Source organism: Furipterus horrens, unplaced genomic scaffold, assembly GCF_987537825.1.
Source record: "Furipterus horrens unplaced genomic scaffold, mFurHor1.1.pri manual_scaffold_3, whole genome shotgun sequence".
Lineage (NCBI taxonomy): Eukaryota > Metazoa > Chordata > Mammalia > Chiroptera > Furipteridae > Furipterus > Furipterus horrens.
Window position 1 is genome coordinate 29,576,158 of NW_028327173.1, and position 12,967 is coordinate 29,589,124.

The 12,967-nt window shown below is 41.5% G+C and overlaps 1 protein-coding gene across 8 annotated transcripts in view; it reads left to right on the forward strand.

Annotated features, from left to right (window-relative positions):
* Window positions 1-12,967, forward strand: part of ST3GAL3 (ST3 beta-galactoside alpha-2,3-sialyltransferase 3) — a 194,143-nt gene that overhangs the window by 73,127 nt on the left and 108,049 nt on the right. For 5 of the 8 annotated variants that reach the window (XM_090269286.1, XM_090269283.1, XM_090269284.1 and 2 more), the window contains one exon: window positions 2,316-2,363. The exons of the other annotated variants lie outside the window; for them this stretch is intronic. Coding sequence is in view for 3 of the 5 variants with exons in the window: in XM_090269283.1 (XP_090125409.1) it covers window positions 2,316-2,363 (48 nt within the window). In the remaining 2 variants the exon portion in view is untranslated. The remainder of the gene's footprint in view (window positions 1-2,315; window positions 2,364-12,967) is intronic. 8 annotated transcript variants of the gene reach the window in all.

Below are 12,967 nucleotides of genomic sequence, written 5' to 3' on the forward strand. Positions count from 1 at the left end.
CATTGATTGTATGTCACACGATGATCATCTGTCTGTTTAGCCAAGTGTCCTAACTGTGCTTCTGTTTACATTTTTGCAAAAAGATGTCAACCCTACCTTTTACTTGGTAGGTTTCAAAGCATATGGATCTGCCCCTAACTAGCAATACAGAATATCTGCCTCTGGATTCTTTTATTTATTTATTTATCTATTTATCTATTTATTTATTTATTTTTAATGTATTTTATTGATTACATTGTTACAATAGTTCCAATTTTCTCCCCTTTACTCCCCTCCATCCAGCATCTACCTCCCCCAGCAATCCCCCCCCCCAAGTCCATACCCATGGTTCGTAAAAAATAACAATCCCTCCCTCTCAGATATTAAGACCCTTTATAATCTTATAAAGGACAATGGGCGAAGGTCTCAAGCTTCTCTAGCTGCTTCAAGTTGGACATGGTCGTCGTCCTACCTACCCTTGGGTCCAGAAATCCCTAATAATGGTGGGGGTGTGGAGCAGAGGGTGACCTTCCCACATGGGGAAGGATGCCTCTGGATTCTTATACAAAACTGTATCTTCTAGTTCTCTGCCACCCAGTTCTTCATAAACACTTGGTTATGAGAAAAACTATGTGTGAAAGATTGCCTAAAGTATATGTGGCCCACTCATTTCTCGAGGATTGTTATTCAGCAAGTAGCTATTGAGTGCCAGATCTTATGCTGGTAATATAGCAGTGAATAAAGCAGATATAGTGTCTGTCTTTATGGGTCTTATAGTCTAGAAGTGGGGACAGATGTTATTTACAGTTATGGTAACTATTATGTCAAATTTCCATGTGTACTAAGAGAAAATAACATGCCGATTGAGGTCTGAAGGATGATGCTGGGGTGGAGGTGTGGCTGCAGACAGTGGTCCTATATCCATCTAGCTGGCATTCTGCTGTAATGAGTGAGCCTTTTGAATGTGATCCCTTTTGAGTCTGGGGTCTCTGAGGTTATCCTGGGCCTCAGTCGAAGAGGCCAAGAGGTAGACTGGAACTCTAATTAAATTATCTCAGTGTCCTTTATAATTGCTTTTATTGAACTGTGCACTAGCTTTATGCCATCATTTGTATTGGTCATGTTATAAGAAACAGCCATACAAGATTTGCAATTAATTATTATAAATATGTTGCAGAAGATACAGTCTTTAACATCATGCTTCGTCCCCCTTTATGGAAACCCAGAAGAGAAATTTCTAATCACTCTAGAGTGTTTGCTTTTATGTTTTGGTCTTTTAGTTGCTTTGAAGCACCCTAGGACATCTTGCTCCAGTTCTCCATGAGGGATATTCTCTCAGCCTGGAGTGCCCCATCCGTTCTTGTTAGGTTTAACCCTTACTTCTCCTTCAGTTATTAGTTCCAAGTGTCACTTCTTCAGGGAAGCCTCTCCTAACCAACACCCAGTCCCCTTCTAAACTAGTCTAGTTCCTAATAGAAACATTCACAGCACTCTTCTTTTTTACTTAATTTGTTTTTAGTTAAATAATTTGTTGTTTGGTAACTTTTTTTTCTCCTAGATTGATGGCAGGTGGATCCATGAGGGTAGAGACCATGCTATTTTTATTTGCTGCTGTGTCTCAAAGTATAGTATCTTGCACATAGTACATGCACGATAAGTATTTACTAAACAGTTGAACAAATGAACAAATGATTGAATCAATGTGGGCACTGACTCCTGTAACTTCATTTTCTCCTTTGGCAGTTTGGATGTTCAGGCCTCCTTGATTCTTGCTATAAGTGTTTGTTTAGGTCCTTATGGCATGCATTTGGTACAGTAACATTTCCCGACTACATAATATTTTTCCTTTCTTTGACTTCTTCCATTTTCATTCCACTGTGTATAGTAAATTCCTATGGGCCACTTTAAGCCTTTTGGAGGGAAGAAATAATAAACAGTTGGGTATATGGGTAAGAAAAGAAAGGAAAAAGTCACAGGGAAATGTTAGCGTCTTTAACTAGATGCAGGAGGGAATTTTCCTTTTGCTTTTTTAAATTTTCACTGTGAGAAGAGAAAAGAAGCAAACTTGCCCCCTAATCTGGCAGGAAATGCCTCTGAAGAACTCAAGTGCTCTTTCTGCCCTGAGATCATCCTCCCGGTGGCAGGAGGCTGGGGGCTGGGCTCGCAGGGCGTCCCAGCCCAGTGGATGGGTGGGCATGGACCAGTACAGGCTGTCTGTGCAGCTGAATTCCATTCTAGTTGACTTTCCCTTGGGGAGGGTTTGGGCCGAGCCAGTGGGAACTTGTTTTTTTATTGTAAGAAGGAGAAAGAAATGAACTTGTCCTCTTGTGTTGCAGATTCAGTGGTTCTATCCTTTGACTCCGATGGACAAACTCTAGGCTCAGGTACTAGTCTCTCCCCATCTATAATCCTTTCAGCACTCAATACTGGCCACATTTGAAATGGAGCCTAATAAGGCGGGGCGGGTATTTGGAGGTGGGCAATGGAATATCTCAGAATTGTGGGAAGCCTCAAGAAGCCTTTCTAGGGACTCATGGTCTAGGAAGCAGCAGTAGGATACAACACCCATGAGACTTTGCCAGTTGCTTTAAAAGTGTGCACTGAAGAGATTTCAGGAGATGCTCCTTCCTAATTCGGGGGTCCAGGTTTATATAAGAGGGTATGTTTTCTGTCCTAGAGAGTAGGGCAGAGAGCGTTGAGAGATGCCAAGCCCTAGGTGTGCTGGAGTAGATAACCCTCAGGGCTTTCAGCAGAATGCCAGCAGAGAGAACATCGCCGCTTCCCAAGGACACGCACCTCATCACACACTTACACGCACGCCCCATACACTCAAATGCACAACCTCCCAGAAGTGCACTTGACTGTGCACTTTTCTTGACTGTGCACTCGTGCCAAACAAAACTCATGCAGGCTGGCACCCTCCCACTCTTCCCTGTATCTACAGTGCAGGACACACAGACCGCCACACCTGCCCCTTTACACAAAATCACCCAGGCTCATGCGGGCTAGGCTTTTTCATATCTGAGGCAGTCTGCCTGCTCCACCCGACTGCACTGTTGGCAGTGAACAGAAAGGTCACTTTAATTTTTCATCTTGCTGCCATTATATCCCTTTGGGAGCCCTGGAATGACATTACTTTGTGAGAAGAGCATCTCTGTACTTTAAGCCTGTGTTTTTAGTTGAAGATGGTGGTGGGTGCTCCTTATGAATAATAGGGAGACTTTGCAGGCCTGCTGAGGACAGTTAATAGATAGATATTTCACAAAGCAGCCATAAGGCTCAGGCAGTTGTGGCAGTGTGGGCAAGAGAACGATAGAGAATGTGGTCGCAGCCACCACTGTTCACTGAGGACCTGCTGTGTGCCAACACTGCGCCAAATGCTTTACATGCATCTCGCAAGGTAGACAATGTAACATTAATTACAGATGAAGAAATGAATGCTCAAGAAGTGAAGTAATCTGTCCAGGGCCATTGCCCTCTACCTGGCTCTGAAGGCTGTTCTCTCTGCTTTGCCATCTTGCTGTCTCATACCTGTGTGAGGTGTCCTTCACCAAAATTCTAAGACAGGAGAGGTTGCTTTAAAGCAGAGTGGACAGTTTTTGTTCTTACAGGAAAAGATTGATCAATTTGATTACATTAAAGTTAAGAACTTCGGTTAATCGAAAGACACCATTAAGAGTAAAAAAGGCAATCTAGACTGAAAAAAGATATTTACAACACAAATAACCAACAAAAGGCTTGTTTTCAGAACTGTGAAAGAACTACAAAATCAATGGGAATGAAGAAACAACCCAGTATAGAAACAAGCAAAAGACTGAATAGGCACTTCACAAAAGAAGAAACCCAAATGGTCAGTGAACCTATGAAAAGGTGTTTGATTCTGTTAGTATATAGGGGAGTGCAAATTAGAATTACAGTGAGATACCAAAATAGCAAAACTTAAAAAGCTTAATTACTGTTCCAATGTTGGTGAGAATGTGGTACAGTAGAAACTCTGAGTTTGTCCTGTTCAGAAGATAAATTATTTATAACCACTTTGGAAAAGACTAGCTAAATTTGAATATACTCCATAACCTGGCAGTTCCTCCTCTAGATATGTTCCTTGCATAAATAAATGCTTATATACATACCAGGTAAATGGACAAGGAACATATATAAGAATCTGTCTCTGACATTGAATGCAGCTAAAGGCCTGGACATAAGGCATTTGGCAGCTATTTGAAGACTCTAAAATATAAATAGTAACAGATAGATTGGGGGAAAAGACTAGAATTAAAAACACTACCACACTGACAGTGAATTTCTCATTTTTCTTCTGGTATTCCATGTTGTGAACTTGAGGCAGCCCAAAACCTAGCAGTGGATACCAGGGCACAGAGAGAATTCCAGAAGACCTCTAGTTATGACTCTGGGGCAGGAAAGGGGCCCTAAGGCTCAAACAGAGGGGAAATCCCAAGGATTGTTTTTTTCTCTGTTCTCTCCTGCCCTAGTTCCTAGGCAGTTCCATGGTGGTGGTGGTGGTGGTGGTGGTGGTGGTGGTTGTGGTGGTGGTGGTGGTGGTGGCGGTGGCAGCAGTGGGCCTTCAAGCACCTGAAACCGAGGAAGGGAAACCCTCTCTGATTAAAGGAGCTGTAATCCCAAGAGGGTGACATGAAATCTGGTTGCTTTTTTCTCTCTCTGTCTTCTTGCTGCTTGGCCCCAGATTTGGGTATAGTTCGGGAAACAGGTGGCAGAGTATTATAACTAAAACCCCAGCTTTCTGGCCAGAGGACCGAGAAAGGAAAGCCCAATGAACTGGGAAGTACAAGAGAAAACAGAAAGGGAGGATCTCAGGAAAGTGACTCCATGAAGTAGTTTATGAACTTCTGAGCTAATCCCTGAGCTGTGCATATTCTAACCAACATAACAATGAGGAGTAGACTATGGCCTGAGTCCCAGACTGGACACTGGGTGGTGAACACAGAAGACACACCTGAATAGGTTTTGAAAATGGAACTGGCATCGAAACCAGAACCCATCAAAGGCTGGTCAGAACCAGCTGCCTAAATCCAACCTGTTTGATTACCTGGTAAAACAAAAATATCAACATTCTCCACTGGATTTAAATAAAACCTAAAGTTTTATAACATAATATTCAAAATATCCAAGATTAATAATTATATGAAGAACCAGGAAAATCTTGACTTGCATGGGAAAGGCAAGAAATACCAATGCTAAATTGACAGATGTTGGAATAATCTGACAGACTTTAAAGTAGCTATTATAAAAATGCTACCAAAAGTAAGGGCAAACATTGTTGAGATGAGTGGAAAGATAGGAAGCGTTAGCTATTAGCCACCCCCCACCAAAAAATAAAGTATAAAGAGGTACCAAATGGAGATATAAGAAAAAATACAATAGCCAGAAATTTAAAAACTTAACTGAATGGGCTCAATAACAGAATGGAGATGACAGAGGAAAAAACATCAGTGAACTTGAAAATAAGCTATAGAAACTAATCAATCTGAACAACAAAGGAAAATAAAAGATTAAAAATGTTGAACAGAGCCTCAGTCACTTGTGGGACAATACCAGAAAGTTGACCATCTGTATCATTGGACTCTCAGAAAAGGAAGAGTGCAGTACAGAAGAAATATTCAATGAAATAATGGCTAGAAACTTCCCAAATTTGGTACCCAAGTGGAGTTTTACCTGGGAATAGAAGATTCAACATTAAAAAACTCAGTCAGTGTAATCTATCATATGAACTGTCAGAAGAAAAACTAATCTTCATGTCAATTGAAGAAAAAGCATGAGACAAAATTCACCTACTCATGATTAAAAAACAACATCAGTAAGCTTAGGTGTGAACTTCTTCCTGATATGGAGCATCTATAAAAAGCCTATAGCAAACATCATACTTAATGGTGAAACACTGCCCCTCCCTGAGATAAGGAGCCACTGATAAAAGTACTTGCCAGTGCAATAAGGCAAGAAAAAGAAATAAAAAATACAGATTAGAAAGGAAGAAATAAAATTAACCCTCCTCATAGATGACATGATTACCTACATAGAAAATCCCAAGGAGTCTACCAAAAAAAGCCCCTCCTACAACAAATAACTGAGTTTAGCACAATAACAAGCTATATGACCAAAACAAAAAATTAATTGTATTTCTGTATACAAGCAATGAACAACTGAAAATCAAAAATTTTAAAAATAATTTACAGTATCCCCCCAAACCAAAATGCTTATGTATAAATCTAATGAAATGTGTAGGATCTGCATGTTCATATTTGTTCCTCTCCCATTTTTTCTTCCCTATTTTTCCAGCTGTTGAAACTATGACCTAGGGATTCTGTTTATTTATTTTTAGAGTGAGGGGAAGGGAGGGAGAAAGAGAGGGAGAGAAACATTGATATGCAAGAGGTATATTGATCAGTTGCCTTTCACATGCCCCCAACCCGAGACCTGGCCTGCAACCTAGGCATGTGCCCTGACCAGGAATCAAACTGGCAACTTTTCGATTTGCAGGCCAGCGCTCAACCCACTGAGCCACACCAGCCAGGGCCCCACTTTTTTTTTCTTTATCTTCACAGCTGGTCCTTGTCCAGCCACTTCCATCTAACACTACTGTCAGGTTACCATCATCTCCCCCTTAGACAAGTGAACATCTAATTGATTTCTCTGTGCTCATTTGTTGCCTCCCAGCAGTCCATTTTCCACTGTAGCCAGAGTAATCTTTTAAAAATGTAAATCAGATCGTATCTTGTTTGCACTGAAATCTCTCCAGTGACTTCATGGTGCGCTTAAAGTAAATCCAAACTCTGACATATAGGGCCCTACTTGTTGGCTTCTACTCCAGTTTCTTTCTACTTATTTCTACACTTTGGTCCACTTGCCCCTCACTGACCTCAAGCCACATTGGCGTTCCTGCTGTTCCATGAATATGCCGGGTCTCTTTCTGCCACAGGGCCTCTGTACTCAACTTTTCCTCTACCTAGAATACTCATTCCTCCTGCTTTGCCTGACTGTCACAGGTTTCTGTTCAGATGTCTGCAGGAAGATCTTCCCAGAACACTTATCCAAAGTCATCTACTCTTTTGACACAGAGTCCTTCTCTAGGAAGGTATGTCTTTATTCCTTGCTAGCACTCTTCCTTCCTTCAAATTATCTGCTTATTTACTTGTATATTGTCAGTCTTCCCCCCTAGAATGTAGGCTTCATTTGGCCAGGGACCTTGCATATCTTGTTCATCGCTGTGTCCCTGGTACTTTAAACGAGTACTTAGCACATAATAGATACTCAGTATATATTTGTTGAATGAAGAGTTGAAAAATAGAAACAACAGTGCCCATCACTTAATGGATAGATAAGGATTGCATAAATAACAGCATGTCCATCTAGTGGGGCCATTGAAATTGATGCTGCAATTTTATTTTTATTGACACAAAAGATGTCAAGGATATTGTTGAGTGAACAAAATAAGAAGCAACAGCATAGATATTGAGGCCATATGTAAGTAAAATTATATATGCACATTCACAAATGTATTTATGGAAAGAGATTTCTGGGCAGATAATCATGAAAATGTTTGCAATAGTTAACTTTTGATGAGGGTTTAAAATAGTTCTCACTTCATTCTTTGTAAGTTTTTTACATTTTGATTTTTACGGTAAGCATGTTTTTTCTACAACTGGGAAAAATAAAATTATTTTTGGAGAGAGGGACACATCTTGTTTCATGTAATAATTGCTCGGTTGGTTATTTATACTTATCTACCTACTAGGTGGTGAAGTTTAAGGTACAGACTGCAGAGTGAACTATATTTTCTATTTCTGGTCCCAGCTGTTCTTTTTTCTTTCTTTTTAATTTTAATTAATTATTTATTTGTTTGTTTGTTTATTTATTTTAGAGAGAGAGGAAAAGAGAAAGAGAGGGAGAGAAACATCACTGTGTGGTTGCCTCTCACTCGCGCCCCCAACTGGGGACCTGACATGCAACCTAGTCATGTGGCCTGACTGGGAATCGAACCAGCGACACTTGGTTCACAGGCTGACACTCAATCCACTGAGCCACAGCAGCCAGGCCAGCTGTTCTTTTGACATGCTTTTCCTCGTAATCCTCCTGCAGGATGCCCTGGCATGGTGTGGATATACTTGACATCATGAGTCAAATTGAATTCACTGCATGCCCAGCTCTAGACACCTGCTATTTATCCAGGACAGAGGGGAAATTGGTGCATGACTGCTTTGCCTTCACTAGGATGAAGCTCCTAGTTACCACTGGGTGCTGCACTCTCCATGGGCCTCAGCAGTGTCTCACTGCAGAAGAGCTGTGCTGTGCGTGGATGGGGGGCTCACAGTGACAGGAGACCCCATCTCATCAGGAACTTATTGCTAGGCCTCTCCCCTCCCCCATGCCAACATAAATCCATTTGAGGTTGGATTTCAGTTTGTGAACCTCCAAGTTATTTTACTGGGTCAGTTAATTTAGGTCAGTGAATTTTTCTGTTTATTTTATAAAACTGCTTTTTCTATTTTAGCTGTCTTTGATTAATCAAGTCTATGTTATGATTTATTTCCCTGACTTGAGATGATGTGGGAGCTGTTTGCACTTTGGTCAGCCCCTCTCTGGCCTCTGTGGACTCCCATAATTCATGTGTGGGCTTGGCTAGGGCCTTTTGACACCATCCTGGCGTGGGGGATGGGAGATGAATAGTACGGAATCGCTCTCATGGCAGCTGCTCTCCTGATATGAGAGTCTCATTTTTGCTTTTCTCTGAGAGTCAGTGTGGCATAACATAAAGAAGTCTCATGGGGGAGAGAAATTAGGGGAAAAGGGGACAACTGTAATTGAAAAACCAAAATAAAATAAAAAAAAAAGAAGTCTCAGAGTCAGACCTGGGTTGGGTCAACAACATCCCAGCTAGTATAATTATTGATTGGGAATACTGAGTGTGTTATTTCTCCCTTTCTAAGCCTCTGTTTCCAGATGTGTAAAATGGAGCTAATACCTACCTTGTAGGGTTGTAAGGATTAAATTGAGAGTGTAGGTGAAGGTACTGAGAGCAGCATGAATACACAGTAGGTGCTCAATAAATAGTAGTTCCCCTTGGTTTTTCCCTTTGTCTGGCGTGTCTGACAGTCTCTTTGTAACTGTCACCAGCTTCTTCCTCCTCCCAAACCAGGACATGTATTACTTGTGTCCAGTGTTGCCAATGACTTTTACTGGAGACTGCAGTGCCATTTCTTCAGAAATGAGGAACCTATTTTGGTTAAGATCGGTCCTACTTTCATTTACCTTTATCCCCTTTGCACTTAGTAATTCATTATAGCTGAGATTGGAGCCAGAGACCCCTTCCAAGAAAATCTGGCAGCAGGGCTTCTGCGTGGTTGGAGTTTCCTGGCCTAATGGCCTGCCCTGCCTTTTGTGTATTAAATATAAAGCACTGTGGTTTTCTGATAGCATGAAGTCCATATTTTTATCCCATAAACTAAACTTTATATACCTCAGTAATGTTCCCCAAACTTGTCTTCATATGAAATATTCATTGTTCTCAACAACAGTAGGTATTTAATAAGCATCTGCTTTGTGCAAAAGCATAGTGGCAGCTGATTAGAATTTGTGGTGGTTCTTTAGAGTGAAAAAAGGAATTGGATCACTGGAGACCAAAAATGGTGGTGGTACAGTTGGCTCACAATATACACCTGTTATCCCTGAAATTCCATTTCGGGACTCAGTGGCATTAAGGAACCTAGAATAGGACACTGGCCTCAGGGAACTTTCAGGGAGGTATCCTCTCATCCTTGAATAGGGTCTCTCATGAGAGTATAGATAGAAAGTGATCACCTTTGTACTTTGTGGAATTATGAAGAGCAAAATGAATTACAAAGTTTCACGGAGTATATTGTGTTGAATAAAAATGAGCTTATTTCAAATTCATAAATTTTCATATCAGGTTTTATGCCACATAGGTGGTCAGTTTTCATAAATGTTCCATATATGCTTGAAAAGAATGTGCATTCTTTACTTGTTGGGTGTAAGTTACTCTGTATATCAGTTGAAATTTATTAATTTTTCTGTTTAAATATTCTGAATTCTCACTGATTTTGTGAGCCTGATTTTTCAATGTTATATGTGTTTCCACTGTGATGACAGGAGACCTGCTGTATATTTCTTGTAATTCTGTTACTTTTGCCTTATATAGAGAGAGTTTTCATTATTAGGTGCATACACACTTTGGTTTGTGGCCTCCTTTAGTTTATGTTCAGTTTCTGAACCTTCTAGGAGTTTATATGACTTAAAACACCAATTTATCCCTTTGAAATGGCAATGGAAGAGTTAGATTAATTTCAAAGACTTTAGGTGTCTGAAAAAGCACTTTATGCATTCACAGGTCTGACTTGGTGCAGGTGCAAAAGGAGAAGAGCAGAGATTTGCATCCTTGAGGCCGCTTCCCATCTGGAGCCAGGCAAAGGGCACACATGCGCTCCTCGGTCAGGGGTTTGTGTGATGCTGGGCTCTCGAGCCTGGCTGAGGAAGGAAGCCTGAACCACCAGACCGAACATCTCTCCTTCACTGTGCAGCTGCAGGCTTCCTGCTTTGACATCTGGGAAGAGATTACCCTCAGGTGCTGGGAGAGCTGTGTGTGCACATCGGCTCACATTGTGCCTGGCTGACTTGGGAGTCCCAGAGTCTTCTGTTCTTATTACAGAGTTGGGATAGGTGGACTGCCAGGGAGACCTGGGCTTTACTGCCAGCTTCTCCAGAGCTGAGTTTTCCCTGAGAGTTGGTACACTCAAAATAGCATTTCCCTTGAATAAGCTGGATTCACATGCAACTTCAGGAACACGTTTGTATATAGTGAGATGCTGTGGGATCCGCAGCCCTGCCCAAACCCAAGAGGAAGAAGCTCTGCACCTGTACTCACAGAGCATTGTGCCTGTGCCTTCCTGGTGGCTTTCTATTCTAGTTTGCATTTCCTAAAGATTATACATAAGCTTTCCTGCCAGGTGGGGGCTCAATAAGGAAGTGTTTATGAGCTTATTCAGTAACAGCCTGTGAATGTGAGAGCAGAGCATTTGTCAGCTCAGATCCCTGCCTGGGTTGAAGACAGGGCAGTCACTGGTTACTGAGGAGCCTCAGCAAGTCTTGGTGGAGAAGGTTAAATTTTAGGCTTTTATAAATGACAGGAGGGAATTACCTTGGAAAATTTTGAGTCATCAGAAGGGAACCCCAAAGTAAAAGCTAGAAATTGAAATGAGGGAAGAGTGCCTAAGAAGATCCAGGTCAGGCTCTCCATAGGCAGGTGACTGCAATGTCATCAGCTGGATAGGCTGGGAGCCAGGAATGGCCAGAGCAAGGGAAGCACTAGAGTACAAGGTGGTTGGGCTAGTGACTAGGAGAGGCAGCTAGTGCTGCCACCATTGCGGCCACCGCTAACATTGCCCCCACTGCTAACATTGCCCCCTTGTGGTAAGGGGTGGAGGGAGACAAAGAATCCAGGACTTAAGGCTACTTATTAGGCTGCCTTGGTCATTTGATTACTCTGTATATTCTTCCATATATAGTTAGGATTGTTTAGTTGTAAGCAACAGAAACTGACCCTGGCTAGCCCAAAAGAAAAAGGAATTTACTGGAAGGGCATGAGTACCTACAGAATCAAATTAAAAGCCAAATAGCTGGCCCACAGAAAGGACACGAAGGGCAGTGCCGGGAATCTAGGTGGCAGCAGATTGTCCATCTCTTTAGCACACTGTTTTTCTCCCTTGTGTCACTTAGCTTAAGAAAGAAAGAGTTTAACCATCTAGGTTTTGCCAAGAATCTATGCTATGGATAGACATCACCATGACAGTCCCACCACTTGCCAGCAATGATAGAAAAGTAGTTCCTTGAAAGAAATTTAAGGGTCTTATTTCTAAAAAGAGGGAAAAAATAACAGATGCGCACTATAGACTCATGAGCAACTAATGGCAGAAATGTATTAAATTCTGTATATTTGGTGATGAGCACAGATTAGGGGGCACTTAGGCTAACAGCTTAAATCAGAGAAAGTGTTACTCATTCACCATTCTTTTAACATGGCAAGCACCCTGTTAGTGACAGTGCCTTCGTAGAACTTCTAGTCCCATGGAGGAGAGACACTAGTCAAATAATCTGATAAATGTATAATTCCAAATTGGAATTTAAGGGCTATGAGAGCAAGTAAGTACATGTTAAAGGACAATGTAAGAGGTGGCATTATCTAGACAGGAGGGTCAAGGAGTGCCTTTCTAAAAGAACATGTTTTAACTAGGGTCTGAAGGATGAGCAAGAATTAACCAAATAAAGAGATGAGGACACATTTCAGGTAGGGAAAAATCTGTTTCTAAGAAAAGGCCCTATGTTGAGAGAGTTCATGGCTTATTCAAGGAACTGAAAGAAGGTCAGAATGGCCCAAACAGAGTATGGGGGAGATAGTACAAAACAGAGATGGAAAAGTAGGCGAAGTCCAAATCACAAAGGTCCTTATGGCACTACAAAAATATCTATTAGACTTAGCTTTGGTGACAGCTATACTATATCTTGGGGATGAGTGGGTATCTACCAAGTCAGCAAGGTGAGTGAGGGCTAAAGATGGCGGAAATGTCATCTGCAACAGCTGTCAGGCATAAAGGCTGCCTAGACAGGAGTGGCTGAAGGTGAGGCTGCAAAGACAGGTGGAGACATTGAGAGGCAGCTGCATATTCTGAGTAACAGTGAAAACTAGCAAAAGCAGTGACCATAGTATAGAAAGGAGGATCTGTATCTAGAAATGAGAGAGGGTACACCAAAAATATCTTTCTTGGATAACTGAATGCTAATACTATAACCAAGCAAAACAGAACAAAAAACAGGGCTGGGCACAGGTGAAGATAAGTGTGATCTGCAGCATTTTGAGTGTTGAAGTGACTATGGGTCATTTAGGAGCAATGTATAGGGAACAACCAATGAGAAAGCGGTGGGAATAAGGTTTTAAGTGAAGGGA